Raw genomic sequence first — 20,753 nt, 5'->3', positions numbered from 1 at the left:
AAATGGAAACAAACTGTTTCATTTTGAATCCCTAAATCCTTAATATCATATCTTTAAAAACTGCAGTATGGAAGAAGCAAGAAATTAAAAAAAAACATTTACTTCCTTTCATTATGCATCTTATTTCACTGGTGCGTCACAAGCAGAGACACCATTGGTGAATGTTAAAGCAGCACAATCAAGGGAAATTATTGTTACAAGAATTTGAATCCACCCTTAATTTATTCACTGAAAAAAAAGAAGTGTATATCGTATGTACAGAGAATGGCAGAAACCGCTCTTAATGATGCAATGTCGTAAAACGGGAAATTGCACTGCGCTTACATATAAGTCATTTTTTTACCACCATAGTACCATATTGCGGATAATAAAATACAATGAGGGGTGGTCATAAAAACACAATGGAACAAGAACAATATATTTTCTCATTTCTCCCAGGATAAAAAAAAAGAGAAAAATCCACCGAAACAATAGCTTTATGGGAAGAATCCATGTGTCACAGAGGCGCTGCACGAACATCAACTACACAACAGAAATAATAAACGTGCATTATGGGATATTATCAAATTTGCATACGAGGAGAAGAAAACCTGTTAGATATTGCAGGCACTTGAACCCCTCCCCAGCTCATGATGGGGACTCATAAAACATGGGAACGTCAGTTGAAACCGCTTCTGTGTCAGAGTTGCCCCCTCAACCCCCCCAAACACACACACACACACACACACACACTCACACACACACACACACACACGTGCAAACAAAAGCCAGTCTGACTCTGCCCCAGCAGAAGAAACAAACATGTGAAAGTGACAGATGAAGGAGAGAAAGGAAGAGACAGCCAAAGTGAGCGCAGCCTAGTTGGTGACCTCGTGTTTGTGCTGCAGACTCGGAGGAATAGTTGTGATTACTCCATTGACTGAATCATCTGCAAGGTCAGGCCTCCCATCTCCTCTGCCTCCTCCTCCTCTGCTCTCCTCCCACTCAGCAGCCAAGTGGTTCATGTGGCTGCCAAGACATATTCATAGACATATTGGAGCATCCAGTTACTGGCAGCGTTCACAGACACTTAAACACATGTCCACCTACACACACACACACACACACGCACACACTGGAACATTGGTAGACAAACAAACACACTGAACTGCATTTCACATTCCCTTTTATGTGTGAGAACATATTTTTTCATGTACTCGTGAGGCCCATAGACCCTCCACCGCAATAATTCTCCAGGTCCTACTCCTAACTACTCTCACCAAGCATGCCGGATAGAAAACAGGAACCTCCTCTTAGTCCTGACCCAGAGGGCTCTGGAAATAACAGCTTCAGATGCACACATTCATTTGAATGTTTATTAATGGGATGTGAATGTTTCCTTTCCTACAAGGAACTTTCACTTTGTGTTCATTTTGGCGGTCCTGGCCCTTTCCTCCAGCAATACGTCCTGGGCCTCCAGCAGCGTGTACGCAGGGGGCTGGTCGCTGGAGTCTGAGCTGACAGAGTTTCTGAACCTGCAGGGTTTTGTCGGATTTCGTGATTTCAAATCCGACCTGGTGGCACCGACAGCACGCATTAAAAATAACTATCAAGAGGTACATCGCACTGATGCTCTTGTTTGCTTATGCAAGTCATGTACAGGCCTCAGTATTAAACTGGGACTGTTTCATTACCAGTGAAAAGTTCCTCACTTCCTGCACTCTTTTCAGTTAGCGGTGTGTTTACATGCACTTACTGTAAGTAACCAGGCAACGGTTTGGATTTTTCCAGCGATTTCATAAAACGTTGTGTAAACCAGAAACCTGGTTTCCATAATCGGGGTAGGGGATGAGAGAAACCTGATTTCCCCAGCCAGAGAAGTCTTGGCCATGTATACGAGTAACCAGGTTTTACATGGAGACATTTGCATGACAAAGACTTCCAACAGGGGAAGTGTTGCTGGGCCAGCTGTGCAGCGGGGAAAGATCATTTCATGCAGCAATGCATTCCCATATTCAATGATAATATCATCCCAACTGACACACACACACACACACACATGCATATTCACTCTTACACACCACACACTGGAAATTGAACCACAAACAGACCTCCCAGTGGTTTCCTACCAATGGAAATGATCACGAAAAGGAAAACAACAATCAGCACCATTGTATCGGCCCGATGGATCGGCGGAGGTGATGTGGTTTCCCAGGAAACCACCCTGATGAAATAGTCAGAGGGACATCTCAGACACCTCGAGGCCAGCAGGCTTCGATTATAGCCGAATCATTGTAGGCGAGGACGGGGCTAGAGCCACGCGAGGCAAGGTCGCCTCTTCTTCCTTTCTCGTCCTACATGACAACATACACACACACAAAAGGGGCCCATTCATTTTTAATGAGGTCCATTAATTAATAACCCAGACCTGACCCCGTTTACACTGCTGGATTCCCGGTGTGGGCGGGACGGGGTAGGGATGAAGGAGATCTAAAGCTGTTGTCCTCCTCCGAGATGGCCGTATGCTGAGGGTGACAGTGTGAAGAGAATGAAGCAGCCAGCAGAGGAAGAGAGAGTTCAAGATTATCATATTGAATACCGGGGGTGGGTGGAGCTGGAAGGAGGTTACACGCTCTGGGTAAATATCTGAAACCAAAGGGGACACCGAGGGTGGGGTGAGCGGTCACGCTCAAACCCCCCCCCCAGCTCTGACTCCACAGTTCACACACGCTGCTAAACACTCCGCCCTTTGTGACTCCTGCCAGCACACACACGCGCACACAAACGACACACTCACATGAACGCGTCGTCAAAGTCCCCATGAATGGCAAGAATAAAGCCTCATCCACACAAGCGTTGGACCGACTGAGATCCCTGCCGGCATGTCGGATGTCTGGCCCCTGTGAAAGGATCAGATGGACGGCTCACAGCTAACGGGGATGATGCTGAAGGGGAACAATCGATGGACTAGAAGGCACTTTTACACACAGTTAGATGACCACGATCCTGGACAGTAAAACATCTCAAAATCAGTTAAAAAGGATAATGGTTCATATCATTAAAAAAAAAAAAATCTTTTTTTTTGTTTTACATATTAACATTTTCCTGTCAACAGTCCTATAAAAATCTTTGTATCTCAGCATTTCATAAAGCGCACAGACTCATTTCCCTCTTTGTAATTTTCCCTGTGAGTGTTTCTTAGAATCAGTCCTAATCTGCTAATCGTCACTGTCTCAGGAGTAAAAAAGCCTCCCTTTCTCGGAACCCTGGAGCCTGCTGAGCTTGGCGAGCTGCGAGGGCGACGGGGGTACGTCCTGTCTGTAGGGGCCCTTGGACTGAGGCGGGGCCTTCACCGGGCCGGAGCCCGGGGCCTGAGCGTGGTCTCTGCCGTGGTCGTAGGTGCCGCCGCTGGGGTTCTCCTGCGCGGGAGGCGGCCTGGTCTTGTTGGCCTCCTGCTCTCTGCGTCTCTGCTCCTGCCTCAGCAGCTCCTGGGTCTCCAAGAGGGCGCGGGCGTTGAAGCCGGACGTGGCCAGGTAGCCGTTACGTGATCCATGGCTGCCGGAGTAGCGGGGTTTCTCTTTGGATGTCTGGAATCCTTCGGCTGGCATGTACACCTTGTCCCACGAGTCCTGGGCCGCCGTGCTGGGGTTCTTTCGAGGTTGCCTAAACACACACAGAGACAGGTAAAGAGGTCAATCGCTCTGTTGAGTGAGTCACCTTAAACAGCGCCTGACTCTAAAAGGGACCAAAGTAGGAGAGCAACCGCTCAGAAAAGATTGCTTTTTTGTCCGTAGCGGCCCCTGGGTCAGTGCTATTGAAGGGGGATTCAAAAGAAACTGCACTTCAGCAGACAATGTGGCCATTTTCACATTTTGTCGGATTAAAAGGGGGCATGCGGTCGTGGTGTTGAGTTAAAGTACTGAAGGCAACCCGAGTGGAGCAAAGGGAGATGTGTTCTAGTCTGCTGCATGATTACACTGAATCCTGGGACACGGGGACATGAAAGAGACCGGAAACAAACGGGGGAAGCCTAACAATGCCCACAGCACTATTAGTTCCACATTGTAAACAAACACAAATGTTAAAACCTCCCTGAGAAAAATGGCTGCTTTCATCCATTCAACTACTTTTTTCTGGAGATGCAGACGGGTGCACTTACACCACAGACAGAGTAATGGCAGGCCTCGCGGCGTTACCCGCCTTCTACTCATCTTGGGTCTGCCCGCCAGAACCCTGCACCGACAGGACAGCCCGAGATGCACTCGTATTATCTCTCACACAAAAAAAATTAAATAACGTCCAAGCATGCCTTCCGCCATACATTCTCCGCTTTCTGGAAATTGGCCCCGGAAAGCTGTCATTGGGAACTGCCAGGTCTTTGGCTAAAGTGCTGAGGCTGCTCCTCCATTATTAGGATCCATTAAGGGCTCGCCGTGCGATGGTAGACCTGTGACAGTGTCTTTTGCGTCAAGGGTGCTAAGAGAAATCCCATTCACACCTCACTGACCCGCTGAGCGCTTAAAAGGCTTTTGAGTTCACGGCACACGAGCCTTGAAGAGGGAGACAGGGACCTGCTTTCAGGACGAAACGCCTGCATGTCTTATCTGGATCTCACTGCAGAGAGTCTCAAGACAGGAGGGGCTGTTTATTGTTCAAAGCACTTTTGTTTCAAACACAAAAGATTGAGTTTTCTCTAGTTTATACTCGAGAAATGTTGCTTGATGGGTAAAAAAATGACTTAGATGATAAATTTGACTGTACCAAGAGAACATCAATTCTCCAAAGCTTGATTTATACTTGTGTGTTAAGAGCGGACCTCGTAGCTATACAGAGACTATACATGTCGTCAGCTGAGATACATCGCAGCCAAAGTGTTTTCCCGAACTAAAAACAAAAGGAACGACACCCCCGGGCTCGGGCGGACACAGAGACACCACTTGGTGACCGCAAGAACCTGCGGGATGAATCAGAGACGGTTGACAGTGAAGACAACGTCGAGGAAGTTGAAGACGTGTTAGAGTCAAAGGTTTCTCAAAGAGGGAGTTTTGGATATCTCTTTGTATCACCCCATGAATCTCAAAATACTGTCAACAGCCATGTCAGTAGAAATAAAATGTTTTATAAATCAGGCTATGAATTATAGATAAACAAAAAAACGGTGATGTAAGTGCAACTGAAGTGGCGATTTCTGGCTCAGAGTAAGAAAAAAAGATATGTATTTTAAATTGCATACATTTTAAAGCCACTATAGGTGATTAGGGTACGTCATACGTTACATTAAGACACTTATTTTTTTGTATTACAAGTTTTCTGAAATGTGACGTTTGTATAAACGAGGCAAAAATACAGACTTTTGATGAATTCAAGAGAAATCGTATTAGAAGAAAAACAATGTTCTTGCCTGGGGCGTCTCCCCTTAAGGATTTTGCGATTTTCAATGAAATAGTAAAAAATATGAATTACTGTATTTTCTTTCCCTCTAGCCACTTCATTCAAATCTCCATCTCTGTGTTATTCTAATGAGAGTCTCACATTTCCAGCATTACTAATGAATGCCCAACTGGTCCACAATATCTAAGCACATGTCACTGTAACGCATGTATGTACAAACACATGACCCCGTTCGGCTCTGAGTGTGTGTGTGTGTGTGTGTGTGCGTGTTTAGTGGGTAATTGGCGGAGGGGCAGATGCAGGGACAGACTGCAGAGAGAGCCCCACCACATGCTCCGTGTCTGGGTTTTGTTGTCTGGGCGAGCCGCCATGCATTTACACCCCGGCTTGGCTCACAGAGCAGCCTGCGGCGCTCGCGAGGGAGAGATGCCGGGACCGCTTGTTGCGCGAGGCCTGCGATCTGCGTTTCCAGCGTGACCTCTTCGGTTTGGTAAGGACGGAAAAAAAAGAAAAGACGGGAGATTTAAGGGGGAAGTCTGAAGGTGCGATGAGGGGAGAGCAGAAATGGCATTGTTCCACAGGAATGTGATCGTGATCGATGGGTCGGGGGGAGCCGGCTCTCTTATCACCTCTACTCCTGTGCCAGAGCATGTCACAAAGTAGATTAGTTACATCTACAGAAGGGAGGGGATGGGAAAATGCATCATGCCAGAGAGCGGGGTAAATTTAGAATGACAGAACATAACAAACAAAGCCAGGAAGTTGGTTCGCAGAGACGTTTGCGGCCGCTGTGTTGTTTCTTTAAAACAGCTGGGAAGAATCAGAGTTTATGAGGAGGAGGAGGAGGAGGAGAGAGCACACACACGCATGCACGGACACAAAATGATTCGGGGAACGCAAAAACTAAACGGCATGAAACGGGCAGTGGAACAATCGCTGCTACATTGCACAAATAAATAAATAAAGACTATAAACCTGGAATAATGTTTTCGTTATAGCGCGGAATGATGTTGTTTTGGCTGCGAACTGCCAAAGCTGCATGGGTAGATGGAGGGGCTATACTGGCAGTTTGCTCAGGCCAGATTTAAGAACCTTATCTTGACCGCATTCATGTGTGTGTGTGTGTGTGTGTGTGTGTATTTTTGTGTGCGAGTGCGTCCCTTTCAGGCTAATCAGCGGTCTCTCTTTCCTACTAACACACTCTCCGGTCCCCTCTCGCCCCTCCACTGCCTGTCACCACTAATCCTGCTCCGACAACAAGCCTTCATTAGTGCTCTTCCAATCCTCAGATCCCAGACAGCCGGCTAAGCCTGGCCGTCATCAGATAACCAGCTACCATGGCTTCTTCTAGAAGCTCTTTGGGAGGGAGGTTGTTTTTTTTTCTTTGGGAGGGAATGTCCCCTTTTTTTGGCTGACTGCTCAAGATGCCTGTTTTGGAAGAGAAAGACAGGGTGAAGGGGTTTCCAAAAGAGAGGTGGATGGAGTTAGAGGGAATCGTGGCTATTAATCTGGGGATGTACGACTTCAGCTCTTTAATGAGGGGCCGCGCCGAGGCACGAGCTCTGAAAAGCCTCAGTCGGGGTCAAACGTCAAGCCTGAGCTCATGCGACTCTCTGCCAAAAGACGCTATGAGATTATGAGAGGAATGCATATCAAAGGCCATCCTCGCCGGGCCCTTTTGGCCGACCAGACCAACTTTCCCAAGAGAGGGAAGTCAGCGAGAGAGGGGAGGGCCAGGGGGGGCAACTGTCACATCACATGAGATGCCAGCAGATAACACCTATGTAGGGGATGCACGGATCGGCCCGGCTTCCACAGACCGCATTGATTATGCGTCCATGTGGACCGCAAAATCCATAGCGATGGACAGGAACATGTTTTTAATCGACCCGGCCGTGACTGTTCAGAGACAGCCGAGCGATGGAGGAGGGCTATGAAGGAAATGATTGCTGTTTGTGCAAGGGGGAGATTCAAATCACAGGAGAGCACAGTTACTCTGGCCAGGAAAATGAAAAGACCACACACACACACACACTTTAATTGTTCTGTCTTTGTTTAAACTGGCAAGGCAGCCAAAGTTAAATAAATCAGACTTCACTTCCAACATTTTAGAACACACTGTACATTTCACAATGCAAAAAAAACAAAAAACTGGATTGTTTTCTATGTGGAAATATTTGACACAGAGAGGAAATTATGTTTATTTTATATATTTAAATCTGTCAGTCAATCAAATTTATATATAACAGAATTTATGTCTTTGGTGACTTTCTCTTTAAGGATGTAAGACTAAAAACGTAGAACTTGTCCACCGGCACTGGTTGGCTTTGTAATTTGCATCGACTAAAGTGCGATTAGAGAGCTTCAGCGGATTGGTAGCGGCACAAACGCACACATCGAGAGCGAAGTCAGGAAATGCAAATACCCACACTAAACTCTCCCTCCCCCTACGCCTCCAGATGTAAGATACGGTAAGCTTTATTGGCATCTCTTTGAAAAATATGCGAAAGAATCGAAACAGGAAGATGGAGAAGATGAAGAGCAGCGGTTGTAGCTCTGAACTCGAGCTGTGTAAGGCGAGAGAAAATTCCCTTTTAAAAGCATGATACTGGAGCTCCCATTCACTACACTGGAGGAGTCGGAGAGGGTGGTGCCTGTGACAAAGTCACCACGTCCTCAGGGTCAACATTGACTTAATGGAAGTATATATCAGTCAAACAACTCCAAGTGATCATATTAAATGATTCCATTCAAAGAGTTTTGCTCAGAATCATTTCAATGTCTGGAGATGAGTTGAAAGTGGCTTTGTGGTGTGATTGACTTTGGAACCAAAGAGATACATTAAAGGAAGTGTAGAGGGAGGCGGGTAAAGGGACAAATATGAGGGGAACGAAAGTGATGGAAATCGAAAAAGAAAAAAGTCAAACGAAGAGGTTGAGAAAGGGCAGGGAGAAGAACGTGATAAGTCACAGAGAAGGGGAGGGAGAGAGGAGGACGGAGACAGAAGGGAGGCGAGGTCTCACCGTGGCAGGGAGTTGTACTGTCTCTGTGCTTGTTGGAAACCATCTCTGTCCTCCTGCTGCTGAGTCTCAATTGTAACCGAATGGCGCCCGCTTGGCGCCTCCATCCCATTGCTCACCTGTAACATCCACCACATGACACGAGTCAAAGATATGCACAGTTGAGACACAGAAATGTCGACCATTTTGGTTTCTTCTACTGTCGTTGGACACAAATCTGGAAGCAGAGCAAACACACACACACACACACACACACACACACACACACACACACACACACTTAGATGATGGAAGATATGTCCCTCAGCGCAGCAGGTGGTTTGTCAGTGTGATGCCCCCTGTGTGTTGGGCTGTACGTTCAGGGAACAGGTCGTTCGGAGGTGTGATTTCATCATGACAATGCACCTGTGTCAGTGGATGAAAAGTCCCCAGATACCTTTTAAAAGGTGTAATTCACTGAAATATGATCTATTACAAATCCTTGGTTAGTCGAGCATTCTTACTCCAGAACGAGGCTTCCATCAATGAAAGCAAAGGTCTAAAATAAGCAACCGTACTGGGGTTGTTTTGCTTTGAGGACTTGACATTTACATTTAACAGCAGATGTTCTCTCTGAATTGTACCGGTGCATATAGTGTTGCATAATGAGTGTTGTATTGTGGGTTATGTTTAACTTTAAAAGTTAATCAACACTTAACTTAAAATAAATTCCTGACAAGTCATTCCAACACATCTCACAGTGTCTTCACAGCTGAGTAAAGGCCAGTGGAACCTCACTTTCATCTGCACTTTAAATCATTTGCCATCCGGTTCCGAATTGCATTCAAAAAAAGTTCTTTGCCGAGAAATTTCACGAGGCTCATCCGGTTAAAATGCAAAATACAACTGGGTGTCATTCTCGTACAAATGACAGCAGATGTTGCTTAAACTGCTGATAATCTCCCCGAGTGGCAGCATGTATGGGGAATAAAATGGGTCCCAAGGCAAATTCACCTACAAGGTCCTATCTGAGAAATAAGACGAGAGCCACTCCAAAGCAGTGTTTTAAATAGGTTGTGCAGGATAATCTAGCTCTCAGGTCTACTGAGGGTACAATGCATTTTTGGTAGATGTGGTTAAATGACTTTAATGTCCTTAGCTCTGACAGATTCAATCCATGCATCAATGATTTTGGAGCTACGTACGTGCTCCTTTGTTGGATTTAGAAAGCATGTCTCAGAATCAATCTACGGACTTGGCCACCTTACTGCTGGCCCTTTGCCTTTGGATCTTACAATCCTCTGCTCATGCTAACTAGTCTCTCCACTCTCTGTGATATTCTGCTCAACATATGCAGTGTATTTCTGAACACTAGTATGCTGAAGACGTAAAATATAGATGAGTATCACCAGCCACTGCTTCATTTCACAGATTTGCGTGTGACTTGACTACACACCACTAACCTGCGCCAGTGTGTGTGTGTGTGTGTGTGTGTGTGTGTGTGTGTGTGTGTGTTTGTTGTCTGATCATCGGCGGGGTTGACATGGAGATATCATCTCCCTCAACACTAGCACACCGCTAACGAGCTGGCTGATGAAAGAACATGACAAGCCAATTAAACAGAGGCGAGCTGAGGAGGTGTTGCTAGCGGGGCTTGACCAAGTGTCAGTTTTCATAAGGCTCGGACGGTAATGTGGTAGGCAGGCGTGGACGGTTAGTGTGCATAAAGGAGATATTAACCAACAGTTTTCACACTTTTAAGTGTTTTTAAAAGCTGAACAGAGTTTTCTGACATGTGAAACATCTGCGTAAAGGAGCGGTAATAGTACACGTCAGATTGGATTGATGCGGACGAGGTGAGTTGGCGGATGGGAAGGCTGTCAGCAAAACTGTCTTCTTGGAAACATCTTGTGCCGTCGAAATGGCTGCTTTCCTCCTCACTTGGACAGCTGCAATAACAGCGCAATTACATTTCGCTCAGCGCCAATAAGAAGTCCTTTCTCGAGCACTCCAAGTCCTAAAAAATAATGGTATTCCACGTGGGTGAAGTGAATTGGACTCGTATGTTTCAGGTTTCGCTGCAACAACACGTTCCCCGCAACTCAGAACGTGTGGAGCACATAAACGAATATCAGATGAACAGTGAGGGGGAAAGGAGAACTTATTTTACTGGGGCCAAATGTGGTGGTGAGAAAATAATTAGTCACGCACACTGAAAGTTTTTAATGCGATTTGAAAGGAAGTGGTGAGGAATCCGGAGGTGCTTGACACGTCGGTTGAGAAACCGAAGGGTTGAGGCGGGTGACGCCATGCCAACAGAAATGCATGAGAAATAGCCAGGAGAGAAAATCTGTCAGCGTAATGTCATTATCCAGGGGAGGAGAATCAGATTATTCCATGTTAGGCCCGGAATACAATGCCATATAAAACATGACATTTGTTAAAATCGAATCAAAGAGACGTCCGTGTTCCTTTTTATCCAGTAATGTGAAAAATGATGTCAATGCGGCACGCTTTTTATCGCTCCTTGGTGGTGTCGCAGACTAGGCAGGGAGAAAAAAAAGAAAAGGAATCACCTGTTTAAACAAGAGCATTCACAGACGGTGAGTCGGGGGGGGTCGCAATTACGAAAATTATTTGCAGCTATCAAAAATCCGGGACCAGGAAAGCAGCTGGGAAGACGTTTAGCTTTAAAAGTTCCAAGGTGGAATATTTCTTGGTTCAGAGCTGGTCACGGACCTTTCAGATATCAAAGCAGGTTGCTGCGATGGGTCAGCACTCACATGTGGCTTTACCGCCCACTCTCCTCATGATGCTTTGTGTTTTGTAGCGCACCGCATAGGGAACAGTTTTGAGAAAGCAGCCCTGCTGTACACAAACAGACATATGGAAGACATTTAAGTTGCTAATGGGCAGACAGAGCGAGACCAAAGTGAGAGAATGGTAGCGAAACATTACATCCTGACAAAAAAAAAAAGGGCAGTTGGATAATGATCCTCTCTTTAAGTCCTCGAACCCAATTCCGACAATTTATTATCAGCAAGCCCAGTCCGTTTGTGGTCGCCGGGGTGTGTGACTCCGGGCGTAGTATGCATCTGAGAGCGAGCGGTGTGGTCTGCCATTTCCCCGGTCCCCAAGACCAGGAAACCATGGTGGCTGGGAGGTCGGGCTGGTTATCTCTAGATCACTTCAGGACTCCACAGCATGCACGAATGGCATAACGAAATGTTCGAGTCTTATCTCTTTGTCGTGAAGCTATCTTTGTGGATGAATGTGTGGGGTAATAGTGCTGAAATGTACTATGATGTCGATGTAAGAGAAGTGTAATCGTTTTGTTCTCCTCTCCTCCCGCTGCTCTCTATCTTATCTGAGAACACAAACACACAGGTTTGGTATTAAAGCATATTTAGTGTGCAGGCGATGCGTACGCGCACGCTTCTGACTGCAGATGTGTTTTGAACAATGCAACAGTGTTGCATTTCCAATAAAAAGAAAAAAAACTTCCTACTGCCAACAAGCTGCGATTTGAGTGCGATATGTTGTTCAAATGTGTTGGCATGAAGTCCTTTTGCTTATGGCGGTTGTAATCATGAGATCAGTAAACCGTGCTCGCTACTCGCACAACATCGAACAGCAATATCCATAATCGTATTTTACCCGTGCAATCTCGACAGCTAGCGTTGCCGAGCAAACTGGAAAAGAAGCTGAACAAAAAGATCGATCAAGATCACCAAATCCAGCTGCTGTTGTAAAACACAGGCAGGGTGTTTTTGGTGAATAAGACGGGAGCGAGACGACAATGACATAGTCCATGTGTTCAAGACGCATCTCGTAGAAAGACGAATCCTCTCAGCACCTATGATAAAAAGCCTCCTAGATATAATCAAGAGAGGCTAAAGGATTTCCCTGCTGCTTTTTTTTTCTTTTTGTACAGTATGTTATGGTCCTCTTCTGCACGATCTGAGTGGTCAAACTGTTAAAATGCTCATTCACTTGCAAGTACGTGGAATTATGGACAAAATTGCTTTGGTAAAAGATATACATGCAGCCGTGCTTGGCAGCGTCACACAACACACTCCATGTATGAGAGTGACTGGCTTCACAGGGACTCACACACTGTCATGGCACAGAGCTTTGTTGTCTTAACTCTCAAGCCCTGGGAAGTCAAGTGACTGCTGCTAAAAGCGGCTCAGTCTTCACACGATCGCATAGGAAGGAGTGAGCTGCACTCCCAGAAACCCAGAGCACCACATTCACAGGAGCCCGAGATTCCATAAACACAACAAATGCTTGCGGACCCATGTAGCCTGGTAGCAGCAGATAGAGCGATAGTAAAAATCAAAGGAATTCACAAAAACAAGGGCTTTACAGGCTGCCGTTGCTGCGTTTGATCCAAGGTACCAGCATGGCGCTCACACTCTTCTGTGTGGTCATGCTCATTGGTGCTGCAACCCAACAGCACAAATTTATTTCATTGCCGCAGACAGAGAGCGAGTCTTTGGAAAATACATGGCGCTTTATGATGAACATCTGGAAAGCCCCTCTCACGGAGCGGCGGGGAGGGAGAGAAAACACGCCAGCTCTAATTGTGTGTGTTGGCTTGGGGGGGGGGGGGGCATGATAGACAGGGCTTCTCGCGTCCTGGTCATTATTCCATTAAGGAGGAACCAGGGGTTCGAGGACTGACCTCGGCGTTGTCATTACAGGTGCTCACAGTGGACATACCTGAGCTCAGTCTCCAACACCCCGGAGACAAGCCGGGGGTCAAACTCACACAGAGGGAGCCTCGCACCTCACGCTGCTGTACCGGTTCCTCATTATGACCACCGCTTTATTGTACGTTCGCTGTTTTTACTACAGAAGTGAAACATTTCTAAGAGGTGATATATTTTTAAGAGAAGCGGACACCAGGGGCTGTTAAGCTACAAATAATTGAATTAAATATAAATATGACTTTAAGCTGGGCAAACATTTCATCTTGGATGTTATGTGAACCCACACTGCACGTTTCAATGGGCCTTTCTGCGCAGCCAGAACCTGTGATTTTTAAGCTCACACTGTACGGATCAGCTGACAAACATGGAGCTCACACAAAAAAAAAGAAAGCAAGGAACCCCCAGTCGGTTTTGCCTAGTGACAATTCCAAAACAAATGATTGAAACACGACCACATCCTAACCAAAGAGAAAAATGCAAGAAAACAAGAAAAACATGGAGCAGCAGATGTCTGGAAGATGCAAACAGTCTGGTCCGTCTCAAGACTACAGTTTAAGCCACAACATGTGAAACACTCTAATAATAATGAAACAAGCTCACTACAGTTTATAACGGATCCTTTGTCATCAGCCGTGAGGGGAAATTGGACCGTGGAACTGGTGGAACTGGTCAAACTGCAAAACAGCCGACCAGAATGCAGAGTGCTTGAAATTCGACAGATTGTTGGAGAACAACTTTGGCCGTGGTTGAGCTTGTTTCTTAAATGTGACACTTGTGATCGGGTGCACCAGATCGTATCTCAGCTATGTCCATATATGTGAGTCAACGCGCGCTAGGCTACCTTGACATGTGGTCTAACTGATATGATCCATATGTGCGCAAGATCCGATATACGTACGTACATTTGAGACCTACGGTACAGTTAATGCGTCCTGGCATGATCGGATGACCAAATTTGCATTGATTCAGGCTATGAATCAGGTATCATGATGCACATCAAACCATCTGATCTGGGACATATTCTGCCCTATTCTGAAAGGAGTGGGAGGCGACCAATTTGGGGCCAGAATCTGGCTTAATCTGAACCAGTTTTACTTGAGTTTCAAAGTTCATTCTTGTAACCCGGAATTAGCTCCTGACAAAACAGCCAAAAAAGGCTCATCTGGGTAAATTTAGTAGCCGTTATACAGCTTTTTCGAAGATTCCGATATTGAAATTTGAACATTTCATTCCATGGCAACTGCGGAGACACCATCTGCTGGATGTTGGTATGGGCTCTACTATGACCTTGATGAGAGAGTGCAGTCGCTTTGCTGCTTGCTCTTGCCTCTGCACCTCTGCTTGCATTTTCTTGCATTTTCTTGCTTCAATTTGCCAGAGATATCACATATATCTTTCCAGATATATCACATATATCACTCTTCAACGTTTGAGTGAAGACAAATCCGTCGGAAAGTCGTCGAGCTATTTGGATTGTTGGCTAATGCTAACTAGCAGCTAAGTTAAAGCTAAGTAGCAGCAAGATGCCTCCCTTCTCCACGGATGACTACTACAAACTCCTACAGAAGATTGCAGTCTTGGAAACAAAAATCCACCGACTAGAAGTAAACGTGGAGGTAAATGGACTGTGTGGGAATGATACCACTCTACCATGGACTCAAAACACTGGACAAACCCTAGCTAAGACACAGCTAACTAGCACAACCAGGCCTACCAAGAAACAGGAGGAGAGAGCAGATAATGAATCTTCAAATGGTAGTCCTCCCTGGAACTCTCTCGGTGCAAAGCCGAAGAGAAAATATGTGGGAGGACGACTAACAGGCAGAGTCCAGCGCCCTGAGATTTGTGATGCGACTGGCTGGCCTGCACTAGCACACAGGCAGAACTCCTCCTCAACCCCTGCACCCAGATGGACAAAGCCAAGGACAGCTAAGAAAAGTAAAACCTGCAAAACACCTCCACAACAACCAAGCCTACAACTTCAAAACAGATTTGCTCCATTGTCGCAGGATCCTAAATCTCCATCTGATGACCTGGATAAGCAGCTATCTCCTCAAAGCGGGGTAAGAACTGAGAGTCAATGTGAGAAAGGGCCGCAGGCAAAACTAATGACTGGGCCTGAGACTCTGATTGTTGGTGACTATGCTGTAAAAGATGTCAGAAAACTGTGCAGCAAGAACACCAAAATACTCTGCTTTCCGAAAGATATGGTCTCTGACATGAGACACAAAATTCTGGACATTGTAGCTGACTATCCCACAGCGAAAAACATCATCATGCATACAGGAAGCTGTGATATTGTGAAACAACAGGCTGAAGTTCTGAAGCGAGACTTTATTGATCTGTTAAACACAGTCAGCTCTGTCAAGGCTGAGGTGTTCATCAGTGGCCCTCTCCCACCAGTCAGAGGAGGAGATGAAGGATTCAGCAGGCTGTTTGCACTGAACGAATGGCTGTCAACTGCATGTACTGACCATTCAGTACATTTTATCAACAATTTCTACCTTTTCTGGGAGCGCAGACATCTTTTTACAGCGTATGGAGTTTGCCTAAACAAGTCAGGGGTAAAACTGTTTACCGCGAACCTATTTTTCTCCCTGCGTCACCCGTCTGTCCCTACTGCCAAGGACAAGATACAAGAGGGGTCTAAACAAGAGATAACCACACAGCATCGCCATGGAGACCTTACGGGAAGGATGCCCCCGCCTAACGACAGTCAAAAGGAAGAGTCTCCAACCTCATCATCAGGGACCGCCTCCGATCTCCCACTTTCCCCACCCTTCCAAGACGAGGAGTCTTTACCTCCCTCCCCAGCACCTACTTCGGGTCCATACTTTGGATCGCAAGACTCTCTCACACTCTCCCCATCCTCCCCCCACCTGGAGTTCACTGACCACATGAAAGAGCTGGTCATTGCTGGAACCAAACACACTCCTCTCCCCCACTCCTCGACGGTACTACAACCATCCTCTGTCTCAACCTAAATAATTGATATCTTCTGGGTCCAGGCTACAAGGCTAATGACACCAATGACTCTCTCCAGGAAAGGTCGGGGCCCTGTATGCAGCTAGCCGTTTCAATTCCTGTCCTGCAAGTTTATAGAAAAAGAAAGGTGAGGCTGCGAAGAAACACTAGTAAACATGTAAACTTATCAAACTTAGCATACATTCCTCGTCAGCCTGTCCAAATAAATTGTGTAGTTATGGATTCAGACCTCAACCTGAACAGCCATATCAAGACAATTACAAAATCAGCCTACTATCACCTGAAGAATATATCAAGGATTAGAGGACTTATGTCTCAACAGGATTTGGAAAAACGTGTCCACGCATTTATCTTCAGCAGACTGGACTACTGTAACGGTGTGTTTACAGGTCTCTGTAAAAAGTCCGTCAGAAAGCTGCAGCTGATTCAGAACGCTGCAGCTCGAGTCCTCACTAAGACCAGGAGGGTGGACCACATCACTCCAGTTCTGAGGTCTTTGCACTGGCTTCCTGTCCAACAAAGAATTGACTTTAAAATCCTGCTGTTGGTTTACAAAGCACTGCATGGTTTAGGGCCAAAATACATCTCCGATCTGCTGCTACCTTATGAACCATCCCGACCCCTCAGGTCGTCTGGGACCGGTCTACTTTCTGTTCCCAGAGTCAGAACTAAACATGGAGAAGCAGCGTTCAGTTTTTCTGCTCCACATATCTGGAACAAAGTCCCAGAAAGCTGCAGGTCTGCTGAGACCCTCAGCTCATTTAAATCAAGATTGAAGACCTTTCTGTTTGCTGCTGCCTTTAATTGAACCACATTCAATTGATATATTAATCAATTTCCTGCATTTCTGCATTTTACTCCTGAATTTTATTTCTTACACTGTTTCTTTAATTGTTTTTAAATCTCCTTTTATTTTGCCTTATGTTTTGATGCTTTTAATGGTTTTATGTGAAGCACTTTGAATTACCTTGTTGTTGAAATGTGCTATACAAATAAAGTTGCCTTGCCTTGCCTTACCTTGCCTTGATGAAGGTCATGCAATGTGATCAAAAGCTCCAGAACAGCTAATAAATGGGTGTGAGATGGTTTTGTACACGGCTACATTTCCATGACATCTGGGAAAACTCCATCTGCCTGATGAAGATCATGTGATTTGATCCACAACAGCTACTAAATGGACCTTGAGATTGCTTCGTCAATATTACTGTCATCACAATATTTGGAGAAGCAAATCTGAGCTGGTGCCGTCTGTTTTTAGAAGTAATATGGAGTATAAATATTAGATCTGAGCCATGCCTTGAGATGCTAGCTCCTGTTCTGGCTGGTGGATCTGTGTGGAAGTGGATCTGTGGATGCAACCTTGAGTACTCAGGGGCCGCGTGCATCAAAGTGCAGTTTTGCAGACTTTGATGTGGTAGGCATTTAACTGCCTTCTGAAGCATCTCGCCTTTTTCATGGTTACATTCACTGAATGTTTTGAGTGGGGGGGTCACAGAGGTTTCACTTTCATCCCTGCAAGACAACATTCAGCGATGACTCAGAGTGCAAATTGTAAAAAACCAAAGACATCAATTTCTGTACAAAAAGCAGCTTTAGTAGGTTTTGCAGTGTACGTCAACACTTTCTGAAAATGCTAATGCCCTGCACTTCTAAAACCCACAGTTGAATGAAACAGGTTCATTTTCTGAAAGTTATACAGAGTTTTCAGCTCGTAATCAGTCGAAAAATATGCCTTTGAAATGGAATCTGCAAGGGACGGATAGAAGTTTATTGTTACCTCTTACCACGGCCTCTGTCTGTACATCTCTGAAGGCTTTTTCTTTCTCTTTTCACCAACACACAACGGTCGAACGTGTAACCCAACATTTGTGCCACAGTTTCCCTTGTTTTTTCTTGTCAAAGCGTTTGCCCCATTCTTCACGAATAGAGCCATCTCCATCCTGCTTTTGGATGCCGCTAAGGAGGGACTTCCCTGGAGTTCCTCTAATCGTTGATAACACGTAGATAGCACGGGCGCGCCTGCATCTTTCATAACAAGCTCTGCCATTCTGAGTCCTTGTTCGCGGGACTAAAATAACATGAAAGGGGACGAATAAAATAGACTTCCATACTCCAGGGCTGGCTCTATATCTTATTACCAGCGGAGTAGTGGGGGTACGCTCAACAATGTCAACAATCACAAGCAATTAGGAGCTCAGAGACAGACTGAGACTGCTTAGTGCTGAACAAACAGTTAACCTCGCTCTTTGTGAGCGAGAATGGAAAGAGGGAGAGATTAGGACTACAGTGGCGAGAGAAGTTTTAGTGAGGACGAACACTGAAGGAAACCTCTGTATTAACACATGGTGTCAGGCAATGGGAAAAACAGCAGAAGACCCCAGACACACCCGACCTCCACTCCAAACCAATTTCATTGACAAACTGACATTGATAATTGGATGCCAACTATTTTAACTTTCAAGGTCTGACACTCTGACCCTTAATTTAGAAAATAGCTTCGCTTGGTGAAACAATTAGACTTCTTTACTCTAGAACTAGGCCAGAAAAAGTCAGAGGACAACAAAAGCTGCGTCGGTCTGAGGCCATTAACCTGCAAAAAATACACAAATATTTGAACTTTAAATAGTTTCTGCTCCATCTCCTAAGGACGGTTGACCTTAAATACATTGTCATCCAATGAGTATTTACAATATGTATATGCTGTCATTAACACAAGCATGATACAAAGTAGCGATTTATCAAACAATTAACTCTTGGACATGGTTGCTTTAGCTGTTCGATAATATCAGCTGATGTGGAAATGGCAGTGAAAATGTCCAGGGACGTTCATTTACGTGTACATTTGCTCTTTTCATGATTAAAAGACTAATTGTGAATTGGGTCGTGAAGGTTTTTTTTGTTTAATGGGTCCCCAGAAAGAGAGTTTGCGAAACACTAAATTATATCCCTCCTAACATAGTTAGAAGTTAAGTGAGCGGCACCACATGTTGAGATCATCCGGGATATAAAAGGGTCTGTGGAAAGATGAAAGTGTTTCTTTACTTAAAATCTCTTGGCGCAGTTGCACAGCAGGAAGGAATATGAGATCAGGTCTGAATGAATTAACAAAGGAATTAACTTGATTACATTTTTCCAATTATGAGGAGTAAATCCCATTGTTGGTAGAGATCAATCACAGAGAAGGAGAAAAAAAACTCTCCAATTTTAATTTAAAACCTCTTAATTTAAAAATCCCTTTAATCAAGTAGAATGGAAATGAAATGAACAGTGTGGCTCACTGTCTGCAATTTCTCACCCCTTTCTTTGATTCAAAGACCTGAATAGTCACTTGTCATCGAATGTTCCCCTTGTTCTTCGGCTCTCCCCCTTTACGCCATACAGTAAGTGTGTCATACTTCCAGGACAGAAAAGGCACCAGACAGATGTGAGTAATTAGCAATTAGTTCCAGGTCAAAGGTCGGAAATGAGTCCAAGAAATTTGACCGAAGGTTTTCGGGGACATGAGTCAGATAGTCTGGCAGCCGTACAACACCGACGCTCCGGAAGGATGACGGTGTCACACGATTCACTTCGAGGAACCATTGAAATGTTGTGCTGGCCTTCATACTGTGTGGAATCAATTATTATTCATTTCACAAGGAAGATTGTTATTATAGTTGATCCCGGGATGCAGGGATTTATGACTCTACTTAATTGCAGTCTGCAGATATATATAACAAAATGTCTTCTCCTGGGAACCATCGCAGGAAACAATTCACATTCATGCTCAGTGGGGTTTATCTCACTCTCCATCACCAGCATGAATTGGAAAGAATCAAATCTACTGTAATATATTTTAATTGTACATTTGATCAAATCAACTGATTAATAGCTACACTCATCATGTGAATACCAATAACAAATGACATTTAACGTTTTTTAGCAACATTGAAATACGAAAATCTTGATTTGTTCGTGCTTGTTGCAAAAAAAAGAAGAAAAAAGGCCAGTTGTGTTATTATGCTGTTACTGAGTAGTGCCCAACTCTGATCAAAGTAAGTTTGTGTCACAAGTAGATAGAGGAATTAAACTATTTGAGTGTAAGGAAGCTTTTAAGCTGCCGGTGGATTTGGAGATAATCTGAGTCCAGTGGTGCATCGGGGGGGAATCCCTCTAAGAGCTCCGGGTGTAGGGGTATTTTGGAGCATGTGTATCTGGGCGTGTACAGCTCAGCGCCACTCTGCTGGAGCACAGCTCCTATCCAAACACTCACCCAGGACTGGTTGAAGCCGTAGGCGTGCCTGTGGTCCTCCACGTCGTCCTCCTGCCTGGCCTGCTCGAACTCGTGCCTCAGCATTTGTATCCGGTCGTGGTTACTGGGAGCCATGTGACTGCTGGGACAGAGAGAGAGAGAGAGACAGAGGAGGTGAGATGGTGGGACTAGTCGTTTTGAATCCAGATCGCACGCTTAGGCCCTGATCAGACAGAGAGCGTTTTAACAGCATGTGACAGCTATTTTAAATGGATTTTAATAAGAGGGAAGTGTTTCACACAAAAAAAGCTCCATGCGCCCCTTTTTACCGAACGCCTGTCTCTGTCTGATATGGCCCTTAGTGGTTATCTGGAGGTGATTTTCATCAAGCCCCCACTCAGAAATAAAACCTGGATCATTACTCTGTTTCTACTGCTGCTTTTTCATATCTGA

The 20,753-nt window shown here is 45.2% G+C and overlaps 1 protein-coding gene across 3 annotated transcripts in view; it reads right to left on the bottom strand.

Annotated features, from left to right (window-relative positions):
* Window positions 1-219: 219 nt before the first annotated feature.
* The window catches only part of LOC306794148 (partitioning defective 3 homolog), a gene marked incomplete at its 5' end in the record, with an annotated part of 334,738 nt that continues 314,204 nt past the window's right edge, over window positions 220-20,753 (bottom strand). For 2 of the 3 annotated variants that reach the window (XM_079292080.1, XM_079292082.1), the window contains 3 exons: window positions 220-3,642; window positions 8,394-8,509; window positions 20,322-20,442. In XM_079292080.1, the coding sequence (XP_079148206.1) occupies window positions 3,213-3,642; window positions 8,394-8,509; window positions 20,322-20,442 (667 nt within the window). In that variant the 3' untranslated portion in view covers window positions 220-3,212. The remainder of the gene's footprint in view (window positions 3,643-8,393; window positions 8,510-20,321; window positions 20,443-20,753) is intronic. The other variant, XM_079292081.1, reaches the window with a different exon arrangement.

This window comes from Melanostigma gelatinosum (assembly GCF_949748355.1).
Source record: "Melanostigma gelatinosum genome assembly, chromosome: 20".
NCBI classification, from domain to species: Eukaryota; Metazoa; Chordata; class Actinopteri; order Perciformes; family Zoarcidae; genus Melanostigma; species Melanostigma gelatinosum.
The sequence above is the reverse complement of the archived record's forward strand: the minus strand, read 5'-3'. Positions and strand labels throughout refer to the sequence as shown.